Source organism: Phyllostomus discolor, chromosome 6, assembly GCF_004126475.2.
Source record: "Phyllostomus discolor isolate MPI-MPIP mPhyDis1 chromosome 6, mPhyDis1.pri.v3, whole genome shotgun sequence".
In the NCBI taxonomy this organism is placed as follows: domain Eukaryota; kingdom Metazoa; phylum Chordata; class Mammalia; order Chiroptera; family Phyllostomidae; genus Phyllostomus; species Phyllostomus discolor.
In genome coordinates this window covers 136,027,247-136,048,335 of record NC_040908.2, presented here as the reverse complement: position 1 = coordinate 136,048,335, position 21,089 = coordinate 136,027,247, and the positions used below count along the sequence as shown (strand labels likewise).

Below are 21,089 nucleotides of genomic sequence, written 5' to 3'. Positions count from 1 at the left end.
TGCGTATTATTTTACACTGTTACAACTTATTTTCAGCTTCCTACATGCCAGGCATGCCCAGTGGGATCTCTGCATACCCATCCGGATACCCTTCCAATCCCAGGTAATGAAAATGGATCTTTTGAATGATTGCTAGAAATTCTGTTGATCTAGAGTCAAAATAACAGATGCTAACTAGGGCATTAAAGTAAATTTAGTTTCAGTTTAATGGAAGATAAGACCAGGTTTGTTGTTAGAATTTATGGTATGTAAGTGCATAACTCAAAGGGAGTTTTTTCCATTCTGGAGAAATGCGGCCCTGTCCCATGTACAGAGAGGAAAGGGATGGGTTAATGACAGTGATCTTGATTGCTTTTGGGCCTTGAAATTCTTGCTGCTTACCTTTAAGGAACAGTGTTGGTGGCTCAAAGGCTAATGGAATACTAATTATAATGAATTCAACCAGGAGAATAATATTTAAATGCCCTTTTTAAAAAATTACCTTTTCTGTAAATTGTAGAGGTCAAATTAGTGGTTCATATGATGGAGTCAGTCTTGTCCCTATAATATTTATTCATTTAGTTCATAGACTATATCTCCTACCAATCTTTATGTGATAATGACACAACACTAGTAAATTAACTTAATAGTGCAGTCAGTCTATGAATAATGTATGGTAGAAAATCATGAGAAATTATTCTTTTTTTAAAGATTTTATTTATCTTTAGACAGGGGAAGGAAGGGAGGAAGAGAGGGAGAGAAACACCAGTGTGTGGTTGCCTCCCAAGCACACCCTGCCAGGGCGATGAGAAATAATTCTTAACCCATGTTTTAAATGTGCACTTGTTCCATTGATAATCTAGGAGTAATTTCAAAAGGTGGACTTTGGGGAGACTGAAAGGGCAAGACTGGCATATACTGGTGCCTATATGAGATTTTCAGCTACTTTAATAATTAACAAGAAATTTTTAACCCTGCTAACTCTTCTTATCATTGGCTAACCCTCACAGATAAATGCAGCCGCATTTCCTGAACACCTTATATGGATTTACAAATATACTATAATGTGCAGTACCTTATAACTTCAATTTAACAAACTTACTTTTTCTGAGACTTTCTTAATTTCAGAGACTAGCGTTTTAAGGTAGTGAGTATTGTGTCACATTGGACAGATGAGCAGAGACTAGATGAACATCTGTCAGGGACAATAGAGGAAGATACCTGTGATTTTGACATGTCAGCAAGCTATGAGTTTTAGATTTCTTGAGGTTCTTAACTTTCTTATTAAGTTCTAGAAATGGAATCCTATTTGAATTTACTAACTGAAATTACAAACCTTTATTATTAACAGTTGCTAGTAAGAAGGAACTTTGGACATGTAGGGAATAGTTGTTAGAAGGACAATAAGGAAATAGACTTCTGAGTAATAAAGCCATTGCAGAGAAACTTGTAAATAAAAGTGAAGGCCGAAAATACTGACCGAGATGGAACCCTTATTCACTTACCATATGTAACCATGAAAGTCTGTTTTGTGAGGTTGCTTGCTTGTAAGAAGTTCCTTTTTGAGGCAGCTATTGTTCAAAGATTTGGTGGGGTTTTTCCTGTGAAACATAACTTTTCATCTCAAACTGTAGCATGCTAATGAGTTGGGAAGAGCAACTGTATTCATATCGCCATTGATACCTTTCTGTATATAAAAGGTCTTGGCAGAATAGCTTCAGAATCTCTATCTTCTTCCTTTGTCTTAAAGGAAAATTAATAAATCTTCCCACAAACCGAAAGGTCACTGGTTCAATTCCCAGTCAAGGCACATACCTGGGTTGCAGGCCAGGTCTCTGGTTGGGGGCGTGTGAGATGCAACAGATAGATGTTTCTCCCACACCTCAATGTTTCTCTCCCTCTTTTTCTCCTTCCCTTACCCTCTCTCTAAAAAGAATTAAATAAAATCTTTAAAAATATCAGGATGATCACCAGTAAGTTATGTAATTTCTAATCACTGGGGTGTACACCTGAAATTAATAATAATGCGTGTCAATTGTAATTAACAAATGTTTAGCCCTGGCTGGTGTAGCTCAGTGGATTGAGCACAGGCTGCCAACCAAAGGGTTGCCGGTTTGATTCCCAGTCAGAGCATATGCCTGGGTTGTGGGCCAGGTCCCCAGTGGGGGCCATGTGAGAGGCAACCACACAGATGTTTCTCTTCCTCTCTTTCTACCTCCCTTCTTCTCTCTCTAAAGAAATAAATAAAATCTAAAAAAAAATTTTTTAATGATAATTTTTTTTTAATCACAGTAATCCCCCCTTATCTGCAGTTTCACTTTTCAAAGTTTCAGTTACCCACAGTTAATTGCAATCCAAAAATATTAAATGGCAACATAGAAATTAACAATTCATAAGTTTTCAAATGCCTGCTGCCTGTACCATGATTAAATCTTACATGGTCTCACTCCTTGCCCAGGACACAAGTCATCCCTTTGTGCAGTGTTGCATGCCATATATGCTAACTGCCCGTTAGCCACCAGGTCGGCTGTCATGGTATCACAGTGCTTGTGTTTAAATGAACCTCATTTTACTCAGTAAAATGGCTCCAAAGCACAAGCGTAGTGATGCTGACCATTTGTCAGGGATGTTGTACATGGTGTTTATGAACAGTGCTAAATAGGAGATGGGAGGAGAATACTTCTAGGGAAAGTTCCTTTCAACTCTGATATGAATACATGAATGACACAAAATTTCCACCTCGTAAGAGAGTGGAAAATTGTTAAAACTTTATTTAAGTAGGAGTATTTTTCAGATCAGATATTCACAAAGGTCATCTGTGAACCCAAGCAAAAACTAAATAGTATCATTTCCCTATGCTAGGAAACCAGAGTGGAAGAGTTCTCTTACAAAATACTTGTTACTTCCTGATCTGATTCTGTGGAACTCCCTTTAGAAATACTTAGTTGCTTTGTGCTGCTGTGAAGGTGACCCTCAGGGAACCACGGTCAAGCAAGAGCATTTTAACCATTCCCTGTGAGAGTAAAACCAGTGTCATTAAGGGAATTTCTGTAGAACTTAGCTTGACTAGGCAGATAGATGACTGTAGCTCTAAAACTGTATAGTCATTAACTGGTCAAAGAATGACATGTGAAGCTTAACTTCCTGAGTGGGGATCCGAAGACAGTAGCATCGATCATCTTAGTATTTAATGTTTTCGGTCTTGTCTTTAGTGGTTACCCGGGCTGTCCTTACCCACCTGGTGGTCAATACCCTGCCACAACAAGTTCCCAGTACCCTTCCCAGCCTCCTGTGACCACCGTTGGTAAGTAGCCTTCCAGACTGCATTTCTCCCCATAAGGAAGTCTGAGTCTCCTATTGTGAAAAGTGCTTTTCGTTTTTTTATTGAATAAATTTGGCCAGTAACATTGTGTAAGTTAAGGTATTCAGCGTGTTGCTTTGATACATCTATATGTTGTAATATTACTATTGTAGCAATATTATTGTCTATATTTACTACTCATTCCACATTTGTATCCTTAAACACCATTAGTCTTGTGCTTTCCCCTCTCTCCACCCTCCTACCTGCTTTTTCTGTTTACATTGGAATGTTAGAATATTCCTTAGAGGACAAACTCTTCTGTTTTTTTAGAGGAAAAACTCTTCATGGTAATTTACTTCAAAAGCCTTCTGAAAGGTGTCACGGCTTCTGTCCTTGGCTCCCTACACCTGTTTATAAAAGCAGCAAAAGTGATCCTGTGAGACTAAACAAATCACGTTGGTTCTCTGCTCAGAACCTTTCATTGTTTCCCCATCCCACTCAGCTCAGTCCCAGGTTCTTAGTCCTGCGAGGCCCTATGTGATCCTGCGTTCCTCCCCGTTATTTATGCGACCTCATCTCCTCCTGCTGCTCTGTCTTAGGGTTCATCCACTGCCTGTTTTCTCTGCATGGAGCAGTCAGGCCTACGCTGACCGATCAGCTACCGCCATCACCACCGACCCCTAACGGCAGTAGACACCCCCCCAACATCAGAACAGTGTTTGATGTGTTATAGACATTCGTTGATAAACATTCTGCTGAATACCTCAGTGAATGTAGGATCTCGTGAAGTTTATTTTCCCGTTACATTTTCTGATAAGTTATAACCACCCAGAAATATGAAGTAAAATACCTGCCCCCAAAAGCATTTCTTCCAGTGTTTTTGTCATTGGCACATTGCAGTTGTTGAGATTCTAGTGGCATAGTTTGTTTTTTATTTTCTCATCTTTAATGCGGCTCTTTTTCTACATTATAATTTAAATAATTCAGTTAGAAACCTAATGATGGGAGATGTTAAAGCCGTAAGCAGAGCACACTAAACCTTGTTCAGCTCTTCATTTTGGTTCAGGTGGCATTAGTAAAACGGGAACAGTGCTGGTGTGTCACCCAGTTTCTCACTGAGATGGTGGCACCGCCCCTTCGGTTTGTGGAGGGGCTCGGTTCCTGCAGGTCCTTGATGCGTTAGCTCTTCAGAATAATGGGTGTGAAGCATTTTAGAGCTTAGAGTAGATAGATTTCCATACATCCCAAAATGGGGATGTGGGAGAATGGTGTATTTAAAGTCAGATCTCATGTTTATGTTTTTAGGACAGGCTAACAAAGTAATTAACATTTTATTGTATTTTTAAGAGTAACTTTTAAAGAAAGACTAGAAATAAATTACTATTTTATGATAACCTAGGACACCCTTTAATGCATATTATTTTTCTAACCCTTGTGCTTACCTACAACTGATTTTTCATCATGTTTCAGTAGTACAGTGTGCACAGCGTTGTTGGACTTCAAAAATGTAACAAAGCAGGAACACTGAAGTATCATTTGAATGTCACTTTACACATAGTGGACGTTTTCTGTCTGTCGGGGGTTATTAGGATTTGTGCTGCTGTGCTCTCTGCCACTGTGGCCGTGGGAAAGAATGAATGTGGTTATTTATCCTGGTACTTGGTGGAAAATGATAGTTTCCCTTTATAGGTTCTGATGTGAAGATGGAAAACAAAACTATTTAAAGGCACTGTTAACTAATGTACGTCTTTTTATAGTTGAGGGGGGTGCTGGCGCCTGCGTTGCTTTTTGACATCTCCAACGGTATTGAAGTAAAACCACTCACAAATGAAGTGGTAGAGACGGCATTCTTACAGCCACCTCTTCTGAGAGCGCGGTGCCGGCCGAGGATGGGTGTCAGCTGCGGGGCTTACACGGGTCTTCCTGACTCCGTTCAGTGTAGTTTCTGAACAGCGTTTAAAAGGATATCAGAGACTTTGTTTCGTCTCATCTCGTTTTATAGCTTCTTTACTGTACTACGTGGGCAGACAGCTTTCTACCTGACCTGACTTAGCACCACCTTCTTGAGATCCGAGCCCACTGCGGGCATTGAGCAAGCAGCGGTGGCAGCGCCGAATAATGAAAAACCTGTTGATGCTTTTCCGTTGGGTCTGGGCAGTTGTAGTGCAGTTTTAGTTCGCTCGTGTTATTTAAGTTCTCCCTCGAAGTCATTTTAAGGTGTATTTTTTGGATGTCATCTTTGCAAGTGACTACCAGAAACATTTTCTGTTGGAAGATCATTAGGAAAGGTTGGGGAACTTGGATGAAATTTTGTCCATTGCACGCATTGTTTATCAACAGAGGCATCAGAAGGAATGTAAACTTTTCTTGATATCTGAGGATAAAACTTAAATATCAAAAAATTTCAAAGCCTGCCCGGGCTGAGCAGCTCAGGGATGGGAGAGCATCATCCCACTACACCAAGGTTGCGGGTCAGGGCACACACAAGAATCAGTCAGGGGGTGCGTAAGTAAGTAGAACAGCAAATGGATGTTTCTCCCTCTCTCTCTCTCTCTCTCTCTCTCTCTCTCTCTCTCTCTCAAATCAATAAATTAAAAATAAATTTTTTAAACTTAAAAACTTAAGTTTTTGTCTCTTCAGATCAAAGCATATGTCTCTTTAGAGTGAAACATTTCTGTTAGGACTGGGCATATAACTCTGACCAAGATGACCTTGTGAAAACTGTAAGAGAACTTGAACTCTGATTTTAACGTTTAAAAGTGTTTGACCACTAGCATCTTATAAATAATAAATTTGTAAGACAACATTAATACTTGCTTATGTTCTCTTCATAGCAGATGATAGAAGAAAAGCAGGGACAGGTATGGAAATGTGGTCATTCATGTTTCCAGGGCTGAAAAATGGACACTCGAGGAGCTTGGGTCCCAGCAGGGCATTCCCGTGGAGAATGCCGAACTCCATTGGACAGGGAGGAGTGGCCTGAGGGGGGATCAGTTCATTTCCACCTTCGTACACGGCAGTCATCTGGGAGTGACGAAGTCGTTAGATATTATAATCCAAATTAAGAAAGAGTTAAGATTTATCTAGCAAATGTTCAAGAATGTTACTATAGTGTGGTCCAATATGGTACCCAAAAATTGTGGTGCCACTTAATGAAACCTCCACGTATTACGAGTGTATGTGTGAAGAACGCCAGTAGATGATTGGGCCCCTTCATGTAGTTCATCGTCAGGAGGGTGTTTTATCACCATACTTCCTTTGTGCGGGGTCTCCAGTCATCTCAGTGGAGTTCTGTTATCAGAGAATGGTACAGATGTCTTCAACCTTGGCTCACTTATTAATGTTTGGGAAAGTTCAATGTTAACTGGGGAGGAGAGTAACATAACAGGGTACTTCTGGCCTAGGACTTGACCCTGAATAGAATCCATTGTTTGGACACTTTGGATCTGTCATTAAGATTCTTGTACTTGAAAAAAATTATAGAGCTAGTTCATATCTTGAGGAATAGTTCTTCGAATCACATAATCCATGAAGGTTTATATATGCATTTGGGATGTATAATAACTAATTTTTCCTGTGTTCAAGTATAAACCCATTTCTTTATGGAAAGTTTTGTTTTATATATGTGAAATAATGCTAATTTATTTTAAAAGATGCTGTCAAAAGAATAAGGCCCACATTTTTCCATACAAATCTTTTTGGTATTTCCAACATAAGTGCTTCATAAATCTTTAGTATCGGAAACTGTTTTCCTTGACACTCGAGCTATGTACTTCGTTCATGGTTTCTTTCTGACGCTGCAGGACTCTATCCTGTCGTTTGTCCCATATCCCACGTGGGCATTTGTATGCCTATTCACCCACTTGCAAGGGCTCATTTCAGAATGTCTTTGGTAGAGCTGTTAACTGATGGTAACGGCCAGCGTGAGTGTTGGTTCTCGTGGGGTTGGGTAGTCGGGTTTGCTCTCTGGTTGGCCCCGTCGCCTTCTGCGCCTCCCTCCTCTTTGGTCTGAGGGCCTGTGTTGTGCCCCACAGTCATGTGTCAGGCCCCCTGGTGCGCTAGCTCGGAGCTTTTCTTTTTTTAAACCCATCCAATACCAGCATAAAGTCCTTGGGGAGGTAATAGCTTACTGGTCTTGCCCCACGGTATTGCATTTCTGTTGCTGCCATGGGACTTTGATTTATTTCCTATATGGAGATGTATTAGGGTCCAAATCAAATTTAACTTTTTGACTATATTTCTAAAGCACAGAACAAAAACAGTGTCATTTAGTTTTAGCAATAGCCATGTAGTGTATACTAACAAAAAGCATGCTTTTAAAATGGATTGTACATTTACAGAAATAAATTAATTTCTTCAAAACTATGGTTCTTGAGGACTCCTTCCATTGTCTAGAAAAGTTAGTGTTACACTGAATTTATAGATTCATCCTTACTTTGGTAGTCAGTGAGTAATAAACAAACCTATTCACACAGCAAAAAAATAAAATCTAACTGATGATATGTATTGGATTTTAACATGAAGATCCTTTCTCGTTTTTTACTAGAGAAGCAAAAGAGAAACTGCTCTGTCCATGACTGTGTTCATCTTAGTTGACTAGGTTCACGTACAGGATCCTTAAAAAAGTGACGGGCGTGAGTACCAGGTGAGACACCAGGCGGTGTCTTCCCCACCACCACCACCACCACCCTGTCCAGCAGGAGTGATTACTCGTCTGGCAGTCCCTTAATCCCAGTCTCGGCCCAGTGCGAGAGTTCTCCTTTGCAGGTCCATCTATTTCAGGAGGCTGTGTGCGGTGGGTATTAGAGTTGATTTGGAATTCTGAAGGCTAGACCTTAGGCCTTTCTATGCATACAGTGTGTTTTCGGTTTGTTGTAGTTTAATAATGATGACGTTGAAGAATGAGTGCTTATCCCCACTTTTATTTTTTTGTTCACTGATTTGGGGTCAGGGGTTTGTCATCTATTTAGGACAGTCATTGGTTGGGAGCTATCAGGCAAGGTACTTGGGGAAATATATAAATACTCAATGGAAGATGCTGCTTCTGTCACCTGTAACCTGGCACCTAGGATATATGAATTCCCTCACATGTGATGATTTTGGACAAAGAATTCTACTTTAGCAAGGTCCACCGTAACACACCTGTACCATCTTAATGTAGAATGATATTTGGGTTTAATATAATTCATGCAGTTTTGTCTAAAATTACTAAAAGGTGCAGCTTTAATTATTGGGTTGTCATATGGTATGACACACCCCACAAAGAGACAACCTGGTCTTCATTCTTTATTAGAAAAGTGAGAATGCCAACCCCTAGAGATAAAGCCAGTGCCTTATACAGAATTTCTCTGGGAAGACCACCCTAAGTATATATCTCAACCTCAGACTAATAATTCCATGATAACATTCTGTTTCTTAATCATAAACAAGGATCAGAAACAGGTTTGGAAGGGTATTATTAGCAGACATTTTAAAAACCTGCATTACTTTTACTAAAATCTTGTTTTAAGATGTTGGAGTGGAAACCCCTGTAAATCCTGAATCATTTCTATATTTTCCACTCATTGTTCTGTATTTAATAATTAGCAAAAAAAAAACACTGAAGAAAAATAAGAAAGCTTCCTATTGAGTGACAAACATTCCTTTTAGGATAGAAGCTAGTAAACATGACAAGGTTCTCCTGACCGCCTAGTGCTGTTCTCCCTTCTCTGGTTGTCCTGCACTGGCGACTCTGGCTACAAAAGTGTCCTTCTAGGGTATGGTACCCCGCGCGCCTGGCTCATGTGGGCGGACTGGCACACGCTTGCTGGTGCGTGGGTCTGGGCATCTGTCTGCTCTCCAGTCTCTCCCACCTCCTTTGGGGACACCTGTCTCGCCTTCAGGGTGCGGAGCACTTCCTTCCTGTCCCGGGCAGTCAGTAGGTCATGAGTGCAAGTATGCTGAGGGCTTGGTGTGCTAACCATTAACACCTTACCTGCCACAGTAGTCCAGAACAATAGTGAGAAAGTGTTGAAAGCTTTTTAAAAAAAGCCTTTACATAATTTAGCAATGGATTTTTAGTCATTTTTAATCAACAAATGAAAGGAGAGAGAAGCGAATTCCTTTGGCTTTCTGTTATTCCAGTACATTGTGGATTCTTAAATGATTCTCTTTCACAGGTAATTTTAAGGAATGACTTTGATTCTCACCCATGTTTAAGGGCTAGAATTTCAGTGTCTTTCAGGCTCATCGGTCTCTGTTCAGTAGTACCTTTCATCGTTCATGATTACAACAGTTGAGTGATTTGTAGCATCATTTCTTTTTTGAAGTAGTTACTACTTTTGTATCCTGTGTTAGTAAGGTCCCTCCACTTTTGACCACTTGATTTTTTTTATGTAAATTAATTTAAATTTTTCCTTGTGGTGTGTGTTTATTTTCAAGAAGTGTAAGCCTTCCTTTAAACTTTTTTTTGTGGTCACAGAAACTTTCTAGGGCTTACCTAAAGAATTTTTAAATTCTGATAGTGTTTAAAAAGATAAATTGAGGGCTCCCCTGCTTTCTTTGAAAGCCTGCACCGAGCCTGGCAGCAGTATTAGAAGCTCACATATTCATAGACTATAAGTAAAAACCTTTTGTCAGCAGCTTAATGAATGTGCTTGGTTTGCGCCTAATAGCATGAATCAGAATGCCTTTGCCTGTATAGTTGTGTGAAATGCCCCTCCTACTTCATAGATTGACCCATATTTTTTGTTTTGTTTTCATTATAAAAGGCAATAAGGGCTTGGTCTAGTGACCCACATAGGTTTGATACAGTAAGCTACTGCTTGTGATTGCTTAGCCTCCATAGTTTGCTCTGTAGCATAAATGCCAGGCCAAACCTTAATGTAGGTCTGACCAAGTAAGATCCCAAGTAAAAATGCTGGACAAGGGATTCACTTTTGCTGATTAGAGGTGAAGCAGAAAAGTTACTCTCTGGCTAACTTGTATTTGAGTTATATGAAGTAGTGATCATTAGTATATGCTATTAAAAGATAAATAAAACTAATTCTCTTAAGTGTTGAAAGAGTGTTTTAAATCAGACATGGCATGATGCACTTTGAAGATACCAGCCTAAATTATCCATTGAACTATCACATCCATTGGCAGAGTATTGATTTGCCTAAAGAAAACTATCTTAATTCTTAAGCATTAAGTTTAGTGCTCAGATCCTCACATTTAAGTGAAGTTTTGCTTAGGACTGTTTCTCAGAGTCTGTGCTGCCTTTTCGATGGCTGCTGATCCTGCGAAATCTGACTCCCGCGTGGGTAAAGGTCAGTGTGGGGGGACTTTTAAGATAGGCCAGTTTGCCAGAGTCCTGATCAAGGGTCACTCGAGCAGGTATGAATCATATTAAAATTTAGTTTAAGATGTTTAAGAAAAAAAATTGTTTTGTTAGAGAAGTGATCCAGAAGATGAAAATCTTCTACCACATTTTGTGTTGTTTATATAAACAATTTCTTAAAGAGTCAGGGTTCATTGAATTTTGAATTTTAATGTGGGTTTTCTTTTTTGGTATTCACATTTCAGATCTTACTTCTTTTTAGAAGTGATGGATTTAAAGTACTCAGATGGGCTGTGTAATAAGGCCCATGTGTGACAGAGGAAAGGACTAGGTCTTTTTGGCATTTCTAGCCTCCTCAGATGAACTGTGACCTTTATAGAAAGCCAGGCAACTGCTGCCTCAGCTTGGGTCCCGTTTTGAGTGTTAATGGCTTCCGCTGGAGACTTATTTGAAAGGACTTAGTTGGTGTTGTATGGTAGCATTTGCCTTAACATATTTACAAGAGAACTGTGTTTTTGAAACTGGGGACCTAAGTATAACTTAATCCACTTTTTATGTAATAATTTTAACAAAGTTTGTTGATGTGTGCGTGAAAAATCCAGGCTAGCTTTAAAGAGACCCTTAGGCCTTTATTAGTTCCGGTAACGTCTGCACAGATGAATGGAACACTTCAGCTGCGGCGTGTGACTGACACACCGAGTGCCTCACCATATGCACATCACTGGGGTCCCCAGCCTCTGGGAGGGGTGTCCTGTCTCACAGGAACATACAAGTCATGTAGGATATAATAAGCTGTTTTAGAAACAAGTTTTAAAATTCTTTAATGCATTCTTACAAAACAGGGACTTGATGGGATAATGTCTTCACTAGCCATTATTTTGTAAAGCACCCTTTGGGCACAAAACTCTAAACTCTTGTAGAAATTAGCCTTTTTGCTCTCTTAAAAGAGCAAGATTTTTCTTTCCCTCCTAAAAGCCAGTATTCACCAACTAGAGGAGCGCCATCACAGGCATTGGAATGTGCGTGGATTAGAGTGATGGTGGCTAAACCTAGGCGGGAACTCAGAGGCAAAGATCCCCCGAGGTTTGGGGTTAGGAAAAGAGGTGAACGTGTGGGCCTTTCCTTAGCCAAGAACAGAGCTTAACCAGAGAATCAGAATAAAAGCAAAGTAGAAAAGCAGTGCCTGGGCTTAGACTCATTCAAAGTAGGAAGATGGGCAGATGAAAGCTTAAAAGCCTCTGGTCCTTGTAGGGGACCTGGAAGAGGCAGGTTGTCTTGCTGAGAAAGTTTCATACTTTTGAAGTGTGAGGAATCAGGCACATAATTAAAGGGGTCTGGATTCTTGTTCCAAGGGAGAAAAAAGAGTGGAAGACTCCCATCTGATGGTTTCGGTCTTCTTTGAAGATGTTCTGAGGATTTGTTGTTGTTGTTGTTGCCTTTGTGGGAAGATGGTAACAGAGGGCTTAGGGCGTTTAGAAAGATTCAGAAGCATCGAGGATTTTGGTTTGGTTGTGGTAGGTGAGGCTTTCAGAGTTCTGATGATCTGACAGAATGCGAGAGAGGCCATCGTGACAGGCAGTCACGTGCGTGCAGGGCTGTCAGAGATGGGCGGGGATGGGGCTCCCAAACGAGCTGGCTGGGAACAGGAGTGGTAGGAGGAGGTCAAAGGTGCGAGAACAGATGAGTGGAGATACGGGTTGGTGAATTCAGGAAGGTTGCTAGTCATCTTAGTGTCTAAAGGCGGGGACAGGAATAAAGAGGTGTCAGAGAGGAAAGTACAAAGAAATCGAGTGGAATGGGTCTAGAGGTGGTGCAGTAGCTAGTAAATGCATGAGAACAGTGGAAAAGTTAGGTGTTAAGAAGCCAGGGATGTGAAAAACAAGACCTTGGTTTTCACTGGGGAAATGAAACTGGCCTCTTGCTTTCCAACTCTGACCTCCAGAGCACATGTTGTGTGAAGTAATACTTTTGTTTCTCAGAAATATGAACTAAGCTGAAATTCTTCGGTAAGGTCAGAAGTGAATTCTGGAAGGACATGCTATATGGATTTGTATGTTAATAATCAACCAGAGTATGAATCGCCTCTGTCTGAACCCTGTAGTGGGTTGGCTACTGTTTGTGCTCTCCTCAGCAAGAGCTTTCTAGCAGAAAGAGGGACGCCCTTGTAGGCAGAACTGGTGAACGCTGTGAATCTGCTCTTGGGCTCTTCCTGTGCCTAAGCAGTGTCCTTCAGACAGACTGACGAAGGACACTCCTCGGGAAAACCTGACCACGTGAGACACCGTCTGGACTAATTTTCCAAGTCAGAAAAATTCAAACAAACAAACAGTTCTTCTGTGGTGAAAACAAGAGGAAGGGGGACACCCCCTCCCTCCCGAAAAAAGGCAAAACTTCAGACTCTTCTTTTTCAAACCTGTGACACCTGAGAACACCAAATGTCATTCGCAAAGGCCCAGAAAAGCTCACTCAGAGTAAGCCGGGCGTAGACCAGCTTCTGGAATGAGTGGCAAGAGCCGTGGTCACACAGGGCTGCCCTGATGAGCACTCTGGAGCTGGTTGTGTGCGGTCCGGCTGCACAGTTCCCTCTTCCAGTCTGCACCTCGGGGCCAGGATGTGGCTATAACGGGTGGGGACGTGAGTGGTGAGAGTTTGGGCACGTTCTGCAAGCAGACTAAAGGGCCTTTTTCCCTGATGAGTGGAACTCAGTGTCAAGGTGATAAATATTTAGCTCAGAGTGGAAGAATACTTTGTTAGTCTGAAGTCAGTCTTTATTCATTGTGGACAATAAAGGTTACATATACTTACAGTAATTCCCCACATAGTATTCTATCATCAAACATAACTGAAAGTCAAAATACCATTTATACATTTGCTGGCTGGGGACCCTAAGTGAAGAACATTGGTAGTCATAAAGAGAATCCATACTTAAAGGAAGGACCTTCTGAAGAAAATATCTGGGGATACATTTATTTGATCTGAAATGTGCAAGGACATTAAGACACTAGTTAGGAAAAGTCATTTAGAAAAGAATCTGAGAATAAACAGAAGTTTATCAGTTGCTGAGGTTATGGGATGTCATTCTCTTTTGTTCATCTGGTAAAGAGTACAGGAGAAGAACCTGGCAGAAGCAATGCCTTACGAACCTGTACGTTGGTTTAGGGAAACCTCCTGTTCTCAGTCCTCTCACGGGCCTGCAGTGGGTTCCTGTCTCCTTCAGCTTTGCGACAAAGCCTGAGAATGGAGTTGGCCTAAATCAAATGTTTTTCCTTGGTATAAATTTGTCATTTCACTTATTGGAGATTTAGGAATTGTACTCTGTAGGGACATAGCTTCTGCTTCATTGATAAAATAGCTAATTGTTGAGGCAGTAAGTAGATAGAGTAGGTAAAAATATGAATTAATAATCTCTTCCTGGCTGGCGTAGCTCAGTGGATTGAGCGCGGGCTGGGAACCAAAGTGTCCCAGGTTCGATTCCCAGCCAGGGTACATGCCTGGGTTGCAGGCCATAAACCCCAGCAACCGCACATTGATGTTTCTCTCTCTCTCTCTCTCTCTCTCTATCTATCTCCCTCCCTTCCCTCTCTAAAAATAAATAAATAAAATCTTTAAAAAAAAAAAAAATAATAATCTCTTAAAGGGGAAGTATTTCTGAATCAACTCAGATTTTATAATTTTGCATGAAATTATGACATTTAACACATAATTTTCCTTTCCTCCCACTTTGAGAATGTCAGCTCATACTTTGTCCTGTTTTTGTTTTTTTATTATATTGTTTTTGCTATTACAGTTGTCCCAATTTTTCCCATTTTGCCCCCCCTCCACTTGGTCCCCACCCCCACTCCCTCAGGCAGTCCCCACACCATTGTCGTGTGCATGTGTCATGCATATATGTTCTTTGGCTACTATAGTCCCTATGCTGTACTTTGGTCCCTAGCCTATTTGTATTTTGTAATCCTTTCACCTTTTGCACTCCTCATCTTGACCCCCTGCTATCTGGCAACCATCAAAACATTCTCTGTATCTATAAGTCTGTTTCTGTTCTGCTTGTTTATTTTGTTTTTTGATTCAATTATTAACAGATATGTGTTTATTACCATTTTATTGTTTATATTTTTAAAAAAGATTTTTATATAGAGAGCGGGGAAGGGAAAGAGAAAGAGAGGGAGAGAAACAGCAGTGTGTGGTTGCCTCTCATGTGCCCCCCGCACTGGCCCACAACCCAGGCATGTGCCCTGAGTGGTAATCGAACTAATGACCCTTTAGTTCGCAGTCCGGCACTCAATCTATTGAGCTACACCAACCAGGGCTATTGTTCCTATTTTTTAATCTTCTTAGAGAAGACCCTTTAACATTTCATTATAATAATGTTTTGGTGATAATGAACTTCTTTAGCTTTTTCTTGTCTCAGAAGTTCTTTATTTCTCCATTGATTCTAAATGATAGCTTTGTTGGATAGAGTACTTTTGGTTGTAGGTCTTTACCTTTCATCACTTTGAATGTATCTTGGCCAGTCCCTTGTAGTCTGCAAAATTTCTTTTGAGAAATCAACTGACAGTCTTAGAGAACTCACCTGTAGGTAACGAACTGCTTTTCTCTTGGCTGCTTTTAAGATTCTCTCTTGTCTTTAACCTTTGGCATTTTAATTATTAAGGGTCTTGGTGTCGGCCTCTTAAGGGTTCATCTTGTTCGGGACTCTTGTTTGGTGCTTCCTGGACTTGTATGTCTACTTCCTTCACCAGGTTAGGGAAGTTTTCTGTCAGTATTTTTTCAGATAGGTTTCCAGTTTCATGCTCTCTCTTCTCCTTCCAGCACCCTCATGATGTGAGTGAACACTGGCACACTTGAAGTTGTCCCAGATGCTCCTTACACTACCCTCATTTTTTAAATTCTTTTTTTCTTCTTCTTCTGATTGGGTGTTTTTCATTTCCTTATATTCTAAATCCCTGATTTGATTCTCAGTTCTATCCTCTCTTGTTTTGATTCCCTGTAAATTATTCTTCATTTCTGTTCGTATATCCTTCATTTCTGACTACTTCTCTTTTATGGTTTCCGTTCCCTTTTTTATGCTGTTGAAGTTCTGAGTTCACTGAGCATCCATATAACCAGTGTTTTAACTCTGCATCCAGCAGATGACTTGTCTCCATTTTGTTTAGTTCTCCCTCCGGATTTCTGCTCTGTTCCTTCATTTGGGCCATGCTTCTTTGTCTCCTCACTTTGGCAGCCTCCTTGTGTTTGTTTCCATGTATCAGGTAGAGCTGCTGTGACTACCTGGCTTGGTAGAGTGGACTAACCTAGTAAGTGTCCCATAGGGTCCAGTGGCACAGCCTTTCATATCACCTAAGCTGGGCACTCGAGGCGCACCCACCATGTGGGGCTGTGTATACCCTCCTCCTGCAGCCAAAACTTGATTGCTGTTGGCAGGTCAATGGGAGGGATTTATTCAGGCCAGTAAGCTGCAATGACTGGCAGTGACCACTGACCACCATGGAGTATCCGCTGTGCAGGGCCCACCCCACAGAGCAGGACTTCTTCAGCAGGGCTCTGGTGCCCGCTGAGTCTGGCCCTTGAGTGTGTCACTTACGGAGGTGGTTGGAGGGTGATGCTCTGAAGTGGTCTGTAGCTGTCCACTGGATGCATAGCCTCTGGGGCCTCCTGGGAGGTACAGGTCAAGGTCAGCTACCCCCTTTGCTCTGTCCAGGACCACCCAAATAAGCTACAGACCAATTTGTGGTGGGCTTGGAGGTCCAAATGAGTCCAAACTGTGAACCAAGGCCAGCTGTTTGCTGCCAGTGCTAGGTCTGGAGCCACTTAGCAATAAGGGTGGGGCATGCTGAGGCCAGATGCTATTTGTTTGAGAGAATTGGGAAGATCTGAAGCATGAGCGAAGACAAGCCATTGGTATGGAAAAGCCTCTGGAAATAGCTTGGGTGGGCCCTGAAAGCTGGTTGGGGTGGAGCCTCAAAGAATCGCCAGGATGGGGCAAACAGTGGTAACCAGGTTGATGGGTCTCAGATATGCCACCCGCCTGGAGGCTCTGTGGCTCTGGTGGGGGTAGGGAGGGGCGTTCAGAAAAGGAACAATGGCCTCTGCCAGCACTTTTGTCTGGGAGAAAGCTGTCCCCCCCAGCTGTCGCCCTGATACTGGACAGTTCAGTTTCTCCCTGCATGTCTCTGATGCCTTTCAATCTGCTACCCCCACTTTGGAGCTCAGAGGGAGTGAGTTCAAGTAAGTCTGTGCACAAGCCCTTTAAGACGAACTGCCTGAGACTCTAGCAGTTTCTGTCTTCCACAGCCTCAGTCCCCGCTGTTTTCTTCTGCAAGAAGTTCTAGGGTCTTATTTTCCTGGCCACTGGAACCCTGGTATGGGCCTGGGACCCCTTGCTCCTGAGATATTGCTCCCAATTTTAATCCACCACTTGTGGGCATGGGACCAGCTTGTTCCACGTCTCCTCCCCTCCTACCAGCCCGGATGTAGTTTCTTTAATTCTGTAGTTGTAGGACTTCCATTCAGCTCGATTCCTGACACCCTGAATGATGGCAGTTCTGTAGTTTAGTTGTAATTTTGATGTGAGGAGGTGAGCCATGTTTACCTATACCGCCATCTCAAATGAAGGCCTCTCCTTTATCCTGTTTTTGAAGGTTCCTATGAAAAAATAAAAGCTTGGGAAATTAGTGTTTTTGCCTTTTTCTCCTGCAGGTCCCAGTAGGGATGGCACAATCAGTGAGGACACCATCCGGGCTTCTCTCATCTCTGCAGTCAGTGACAAACTGAGGTGGCGGATGAAGGAGGAGATGGACCGTGCGCAGGCAGAGCTCAATGCCTTGAAACGAACAGAGGAGGACCTGAAAAAAGGTCACCAGAAACTGGAAGAGATGGTTACGCGTTTAGATCAAGAAGTAGTAAGTAACTTACTGAGTAGTTGCCGTATTTACAGTGAATTGTAGGCAGGGTAGACAGAGTATTCTGTTACCTTGTCACACTGGACAGTGTGGGATATGGTCAGGGTTCAGTAAATTGTCCATGTCCTTTCAAGCATTTGAATATTGTTTCTCTACAGCTTTGTTTAAAATGGAGCCTGTTCTTGATCTTGGGTAGGCGGTTGGTCTTTAGAACATTTTGCCTGCACTTTCACCTAGGGGATGAGGTTTTGACCCAAAGAAGGACTGGTCTTTGAGTACTTGCTTTGCCATTACCAGGAAATAAGAATTTCAGAGAGCGCCCAGCCCTGGTAAAAATCTGCAGACTTCAGGGTCAGTCTTTTTTTGTTTCCAAATGTCGTGTGAGCTATATTTAAAGTATCCTCATCGAGCCCGTCTAGTTTAATGATCCAAAGTATGCGGGTGACTTACGAGCTACACGTAGAGGTAGTGTTTGCAGCCTTTAGCTCTTAAGCTTTCTCACACTTTTTGTCAGGCTGCTGTGCCCTGAAGAGTCAGATAAGTCAGCCCTGTGACTTCCACGGGGAAGTAGAAGCACCAGCACTTGTAATTGGAGTGCCAGCTTCACTCTCTGCTCTCATTCCGTGAGGGAAAACTTATTACAGTAAATGTGCATTTTTGGTGAAAGGGTTAGGAGTTATTGAGTGTGTGAGGGCTTTGGGGAGAGGGACTTGTTATGCACATGTTACTTTTACAAAATGATTCCAGTGTGAAGTGAGCTTCCCCGTAGCCAGCTGTTTTCAAATGTTCAGGAAAGTGACCCCAATACAACTCGGACCCTGCAGCTACCACCCATGATGTCTGGCGACTAGTATTCAGGTGTTCAGGGGTCTGTGCGTTGAATTCTCTGGACACTGGGGAAGAGTTATTCTTCTGTGGCAGAGGCCCACTTGTTTGAAAGAAAGATCACTTCTGTGATTTTCATGTACGGAACCTCTGGCTGGGCAGGTTTAGCTTACAATTTCATTGTCAGGGGTCAGCGACGAGCTCGTCACTGCCACTGAAAGTGTTCACTCGAGTATCTCCAGCGTCATCCTGTGCTCGCTCAGCATGCTATGGTAGGTCACACCTTCCCCGCTGCCTTTGGCCAGCGTGCCGTCTGAAGCGTTAATCTCATCCGTCAGTTGTTAAATGTTGCTTTTCTTTTTATTACAAAATCATTTCTGTGAGGGGTTGACTTGGAGATGCCTGACAAGCAGATAACGGTGTGTAATTAGTATGAAGTCATCATGCATGGACTGTTCTGTTTCAGGCTGAGGTTGATAAGAACATAGAACTTTTGAGAAAGAAGGATGAAGAACTCAGCTCTGCTCTGGAGAAAATGGAAAATCAGTCTGAAAACAACGATATTGATGAAGTCATCATTCCCACAGCCCCACTATATAAACAGATCCTAAATCTGTACGCAGAGGAAAACGCTATTGAAGACACTATCTTTTACCTGGGAGAAGCCTTGAGGCGGGGAGTCATAGACCTGGATGTCTTCCTAAAGGTATGTCTTCCTCACCTGCTGTCCAGGATTTTGGAGCTTTTAGAGGCACTGAGCTTGAAAACCACAAACCAAGCGGGTTTCTCTGTAGGGTGGGGGTTCCCAAGAGAGCGAGCGAGAGAGAGATGGAGGTGAGCAGTGTCTCCTCACCTGCAGAGGGGTGGGACTGTCCGAGCAGGGGAGGAAGATGGACTGAGTGGCCGCATCTCTTTTGTCTTGCTGCCTAGTGTGCCTGGGTGGGTCAGGAGGCACAGTCAGATTTCCGTTGGTTCTTTCAGGTCATGCCATCTGAACTGAGATCACCGGCTATTCCCCCCCACCCCCCATCGTTTTTCTGATAATTTTTCTTAGCACTACACAATTTTAGACCTGTTTTTCCAGATCAAACAGCCCTGCCAAGTTTTGGGCTGCCTTGGTACTAAAGCCCTTCTGTATGAAGGTGGTTTCAGGCTTAACGCTATTGTCCAGACATGAAGCAAAGAGCCTGTGAGCCAGACATACCTGCTGCTCCCTGTGGGGTCTTAAGCAGCACGGTTTTAGGAACAGCAGTGGCCACCCTTTGGGTACTCAGTCCATTGCTGTTGGTCACTCACTCATCTTGCCTTTCCCACTAGGAGTGAGGGGCCAGGCCGCTCTTGGACCGTGTGCAGCACATGAATGGCCGGGTTCCCTTTCTAGACACTCCCCTGCTTAGGTGGCATAGCCACGTGGAGAGGGGGCAAGTGAGGTGTGCTGTTTGCTAAGCACTGGACAAAAGCTGGCCTTGTATTGCTCATCCCTGCCCTTCCTGGTCAAGTGAGGACGAACAGTCACAGTTACTACAGTTTTCTGTGACTTTGTTCAGGTCACGGTACAAGTTTTCCTGGCACCTTGATAATCTCCAGATGTAGCTCAAATTCCTGAGCCAGATCCTGCAGTATGGTGCTTTTCTTGTGAAGTAAGAGTGAGTGAGTGAATGTGTGTGTGTGTGTGTGTGTGTGTGTGTGAGAGAGAGAGAGAGAGAGAGAGAGAAGTAAATGTCTCAGAAGACTGCTTTCACTAATACAGCCTACCAGCACAAATCTAGTGGAGTTTAAAAAGCCACATGTAATGAAGTATTGGTTTCAAAGGAAGGTTGGTATAATGAATTCTTAGAATTCTTAGGTCCCACCTAGGTTACAAACTGTCTGATACTTCATGCCTCGCCAAAGCCATTCTAAACTGTTGACCTTTCCCCCCTCCCAGCATGTACGTCTTCTGTCCCGTAAACAGTTCCAGCTGAGGGCACTAATGCAAAAAGCAAGAAAGACTGCCGGTCTCAGTGACCTCTACTGACCTCTCCGACACCAGCTGGACATTGCGCTCTTCTTAAGCATTCTTTTCTTCTCTTCCTTTCTCTGATCAGTAGGTACCCAGAATAAGTTATTGCAGTTTATCATTCAAGTGTAAAATATTTTGAATCAATAATATATTTTCTGTTTTCTTTTGGTAAAGACTGGCTTTTATTAATGCACTTTCTATCCTCTGTAAACTTTTTGTGCTGAATGTTCGGACTGACTATGCTAAATAAAATTTGTTGCATAATGGCTCTCTTCTTTATTGAACGTCTTTAGGAAGAGTCCATGAAACCTTAATGGAAGATGCCTGACTTTTAATTTAGCTAACGAAGCGTAATATCCCGTGTTAAGCTGAAATTTAGCTTTATTTATTCTAGCTTTATTTTATAGCATATAAAGTGAATTGTGTTTATGGGATATATATATAGACATCTCAATTTTGAAAGAATTGAAATTTAGGGATTTGAGTGACTTTTTCTATGAAAGGTCCTGATGACATCTGCCTGCAGTCTCTGCCTAGATTTGTTCCTGTCTAGGCCTGGTGGCAGCATGACTGCTCTCATCAAGGAGAAAGTGGCAAGAGGCCACACTGTATACCTAAGAACCTATCTTAACTAGGCCAGACGGTGTGGCCGCAATTAAGGAGGAAGATACAATGTACCCTTTTATTGTTATTTCTAGTCAGTCTTCCTGGCAGGTGGTTCTGTTTGTGACCACCAAATGAACCAATTGTCCTACAGAACTCCTCTAATAGAATTTTCTCTCT

At 42.2% G+C, this 21,089-nt stretch overlaps 1 protein-coding gene and 1 long non-coding RNA gene across 3 annotated transcripts in view; both read left to right on the top strand.

The window, feature by feature from the left end:
- The window catches only part of TSG101 (tumor susceptibility 101), a 40,609-nt gene extending 20,039 nt beyond the window's left edge, over positions 1 to 20,570 (top strand). Inside the window, exons 6-10 of one of the 2 annotated variants that reach the window (XM_036029126.1) lie at positions 37 to 103; positions 3,192 to 3,283; positions 17,277 to 17,479; positions 18,771 to 19,010; positions 20,232 to 20,570. In XM_036029126.1, coding sequence (XP_035885019.1) covers positions 37 to 103; positions 3,192 to 3,283; positions 17,277 to 17,479; positions 18,771 to 19,010; positions 20,232 to 20,321 — 692 coding nt within the window. In that variant the 3' untranslated portion in view covers positions 20,322 to 20,570. The remainder of the gene's footprint in view (positions 1 to 36; positions 104 to 3,191; positions 3,284 to 17,276; positions 17,480 to 18,770; positions 19,011 to 20,231) is intronic. The other variant, XM_036029127.1, reaches the window with a different exon arrangement.
- On the top strand, positions 3,301 to 8,865 carry LOC118501309. The gene is made up of 2 exons (XR_004903943.1): positions 3,301 to 4,154; positions 6,953 to 8,865. It is a non-coding gene; the product is annotated as an uncharacterized LOC118501309 (long non-coding RNA).
- Positions 20,571 to 21,089: the final 519 nt, after the last annotated feature.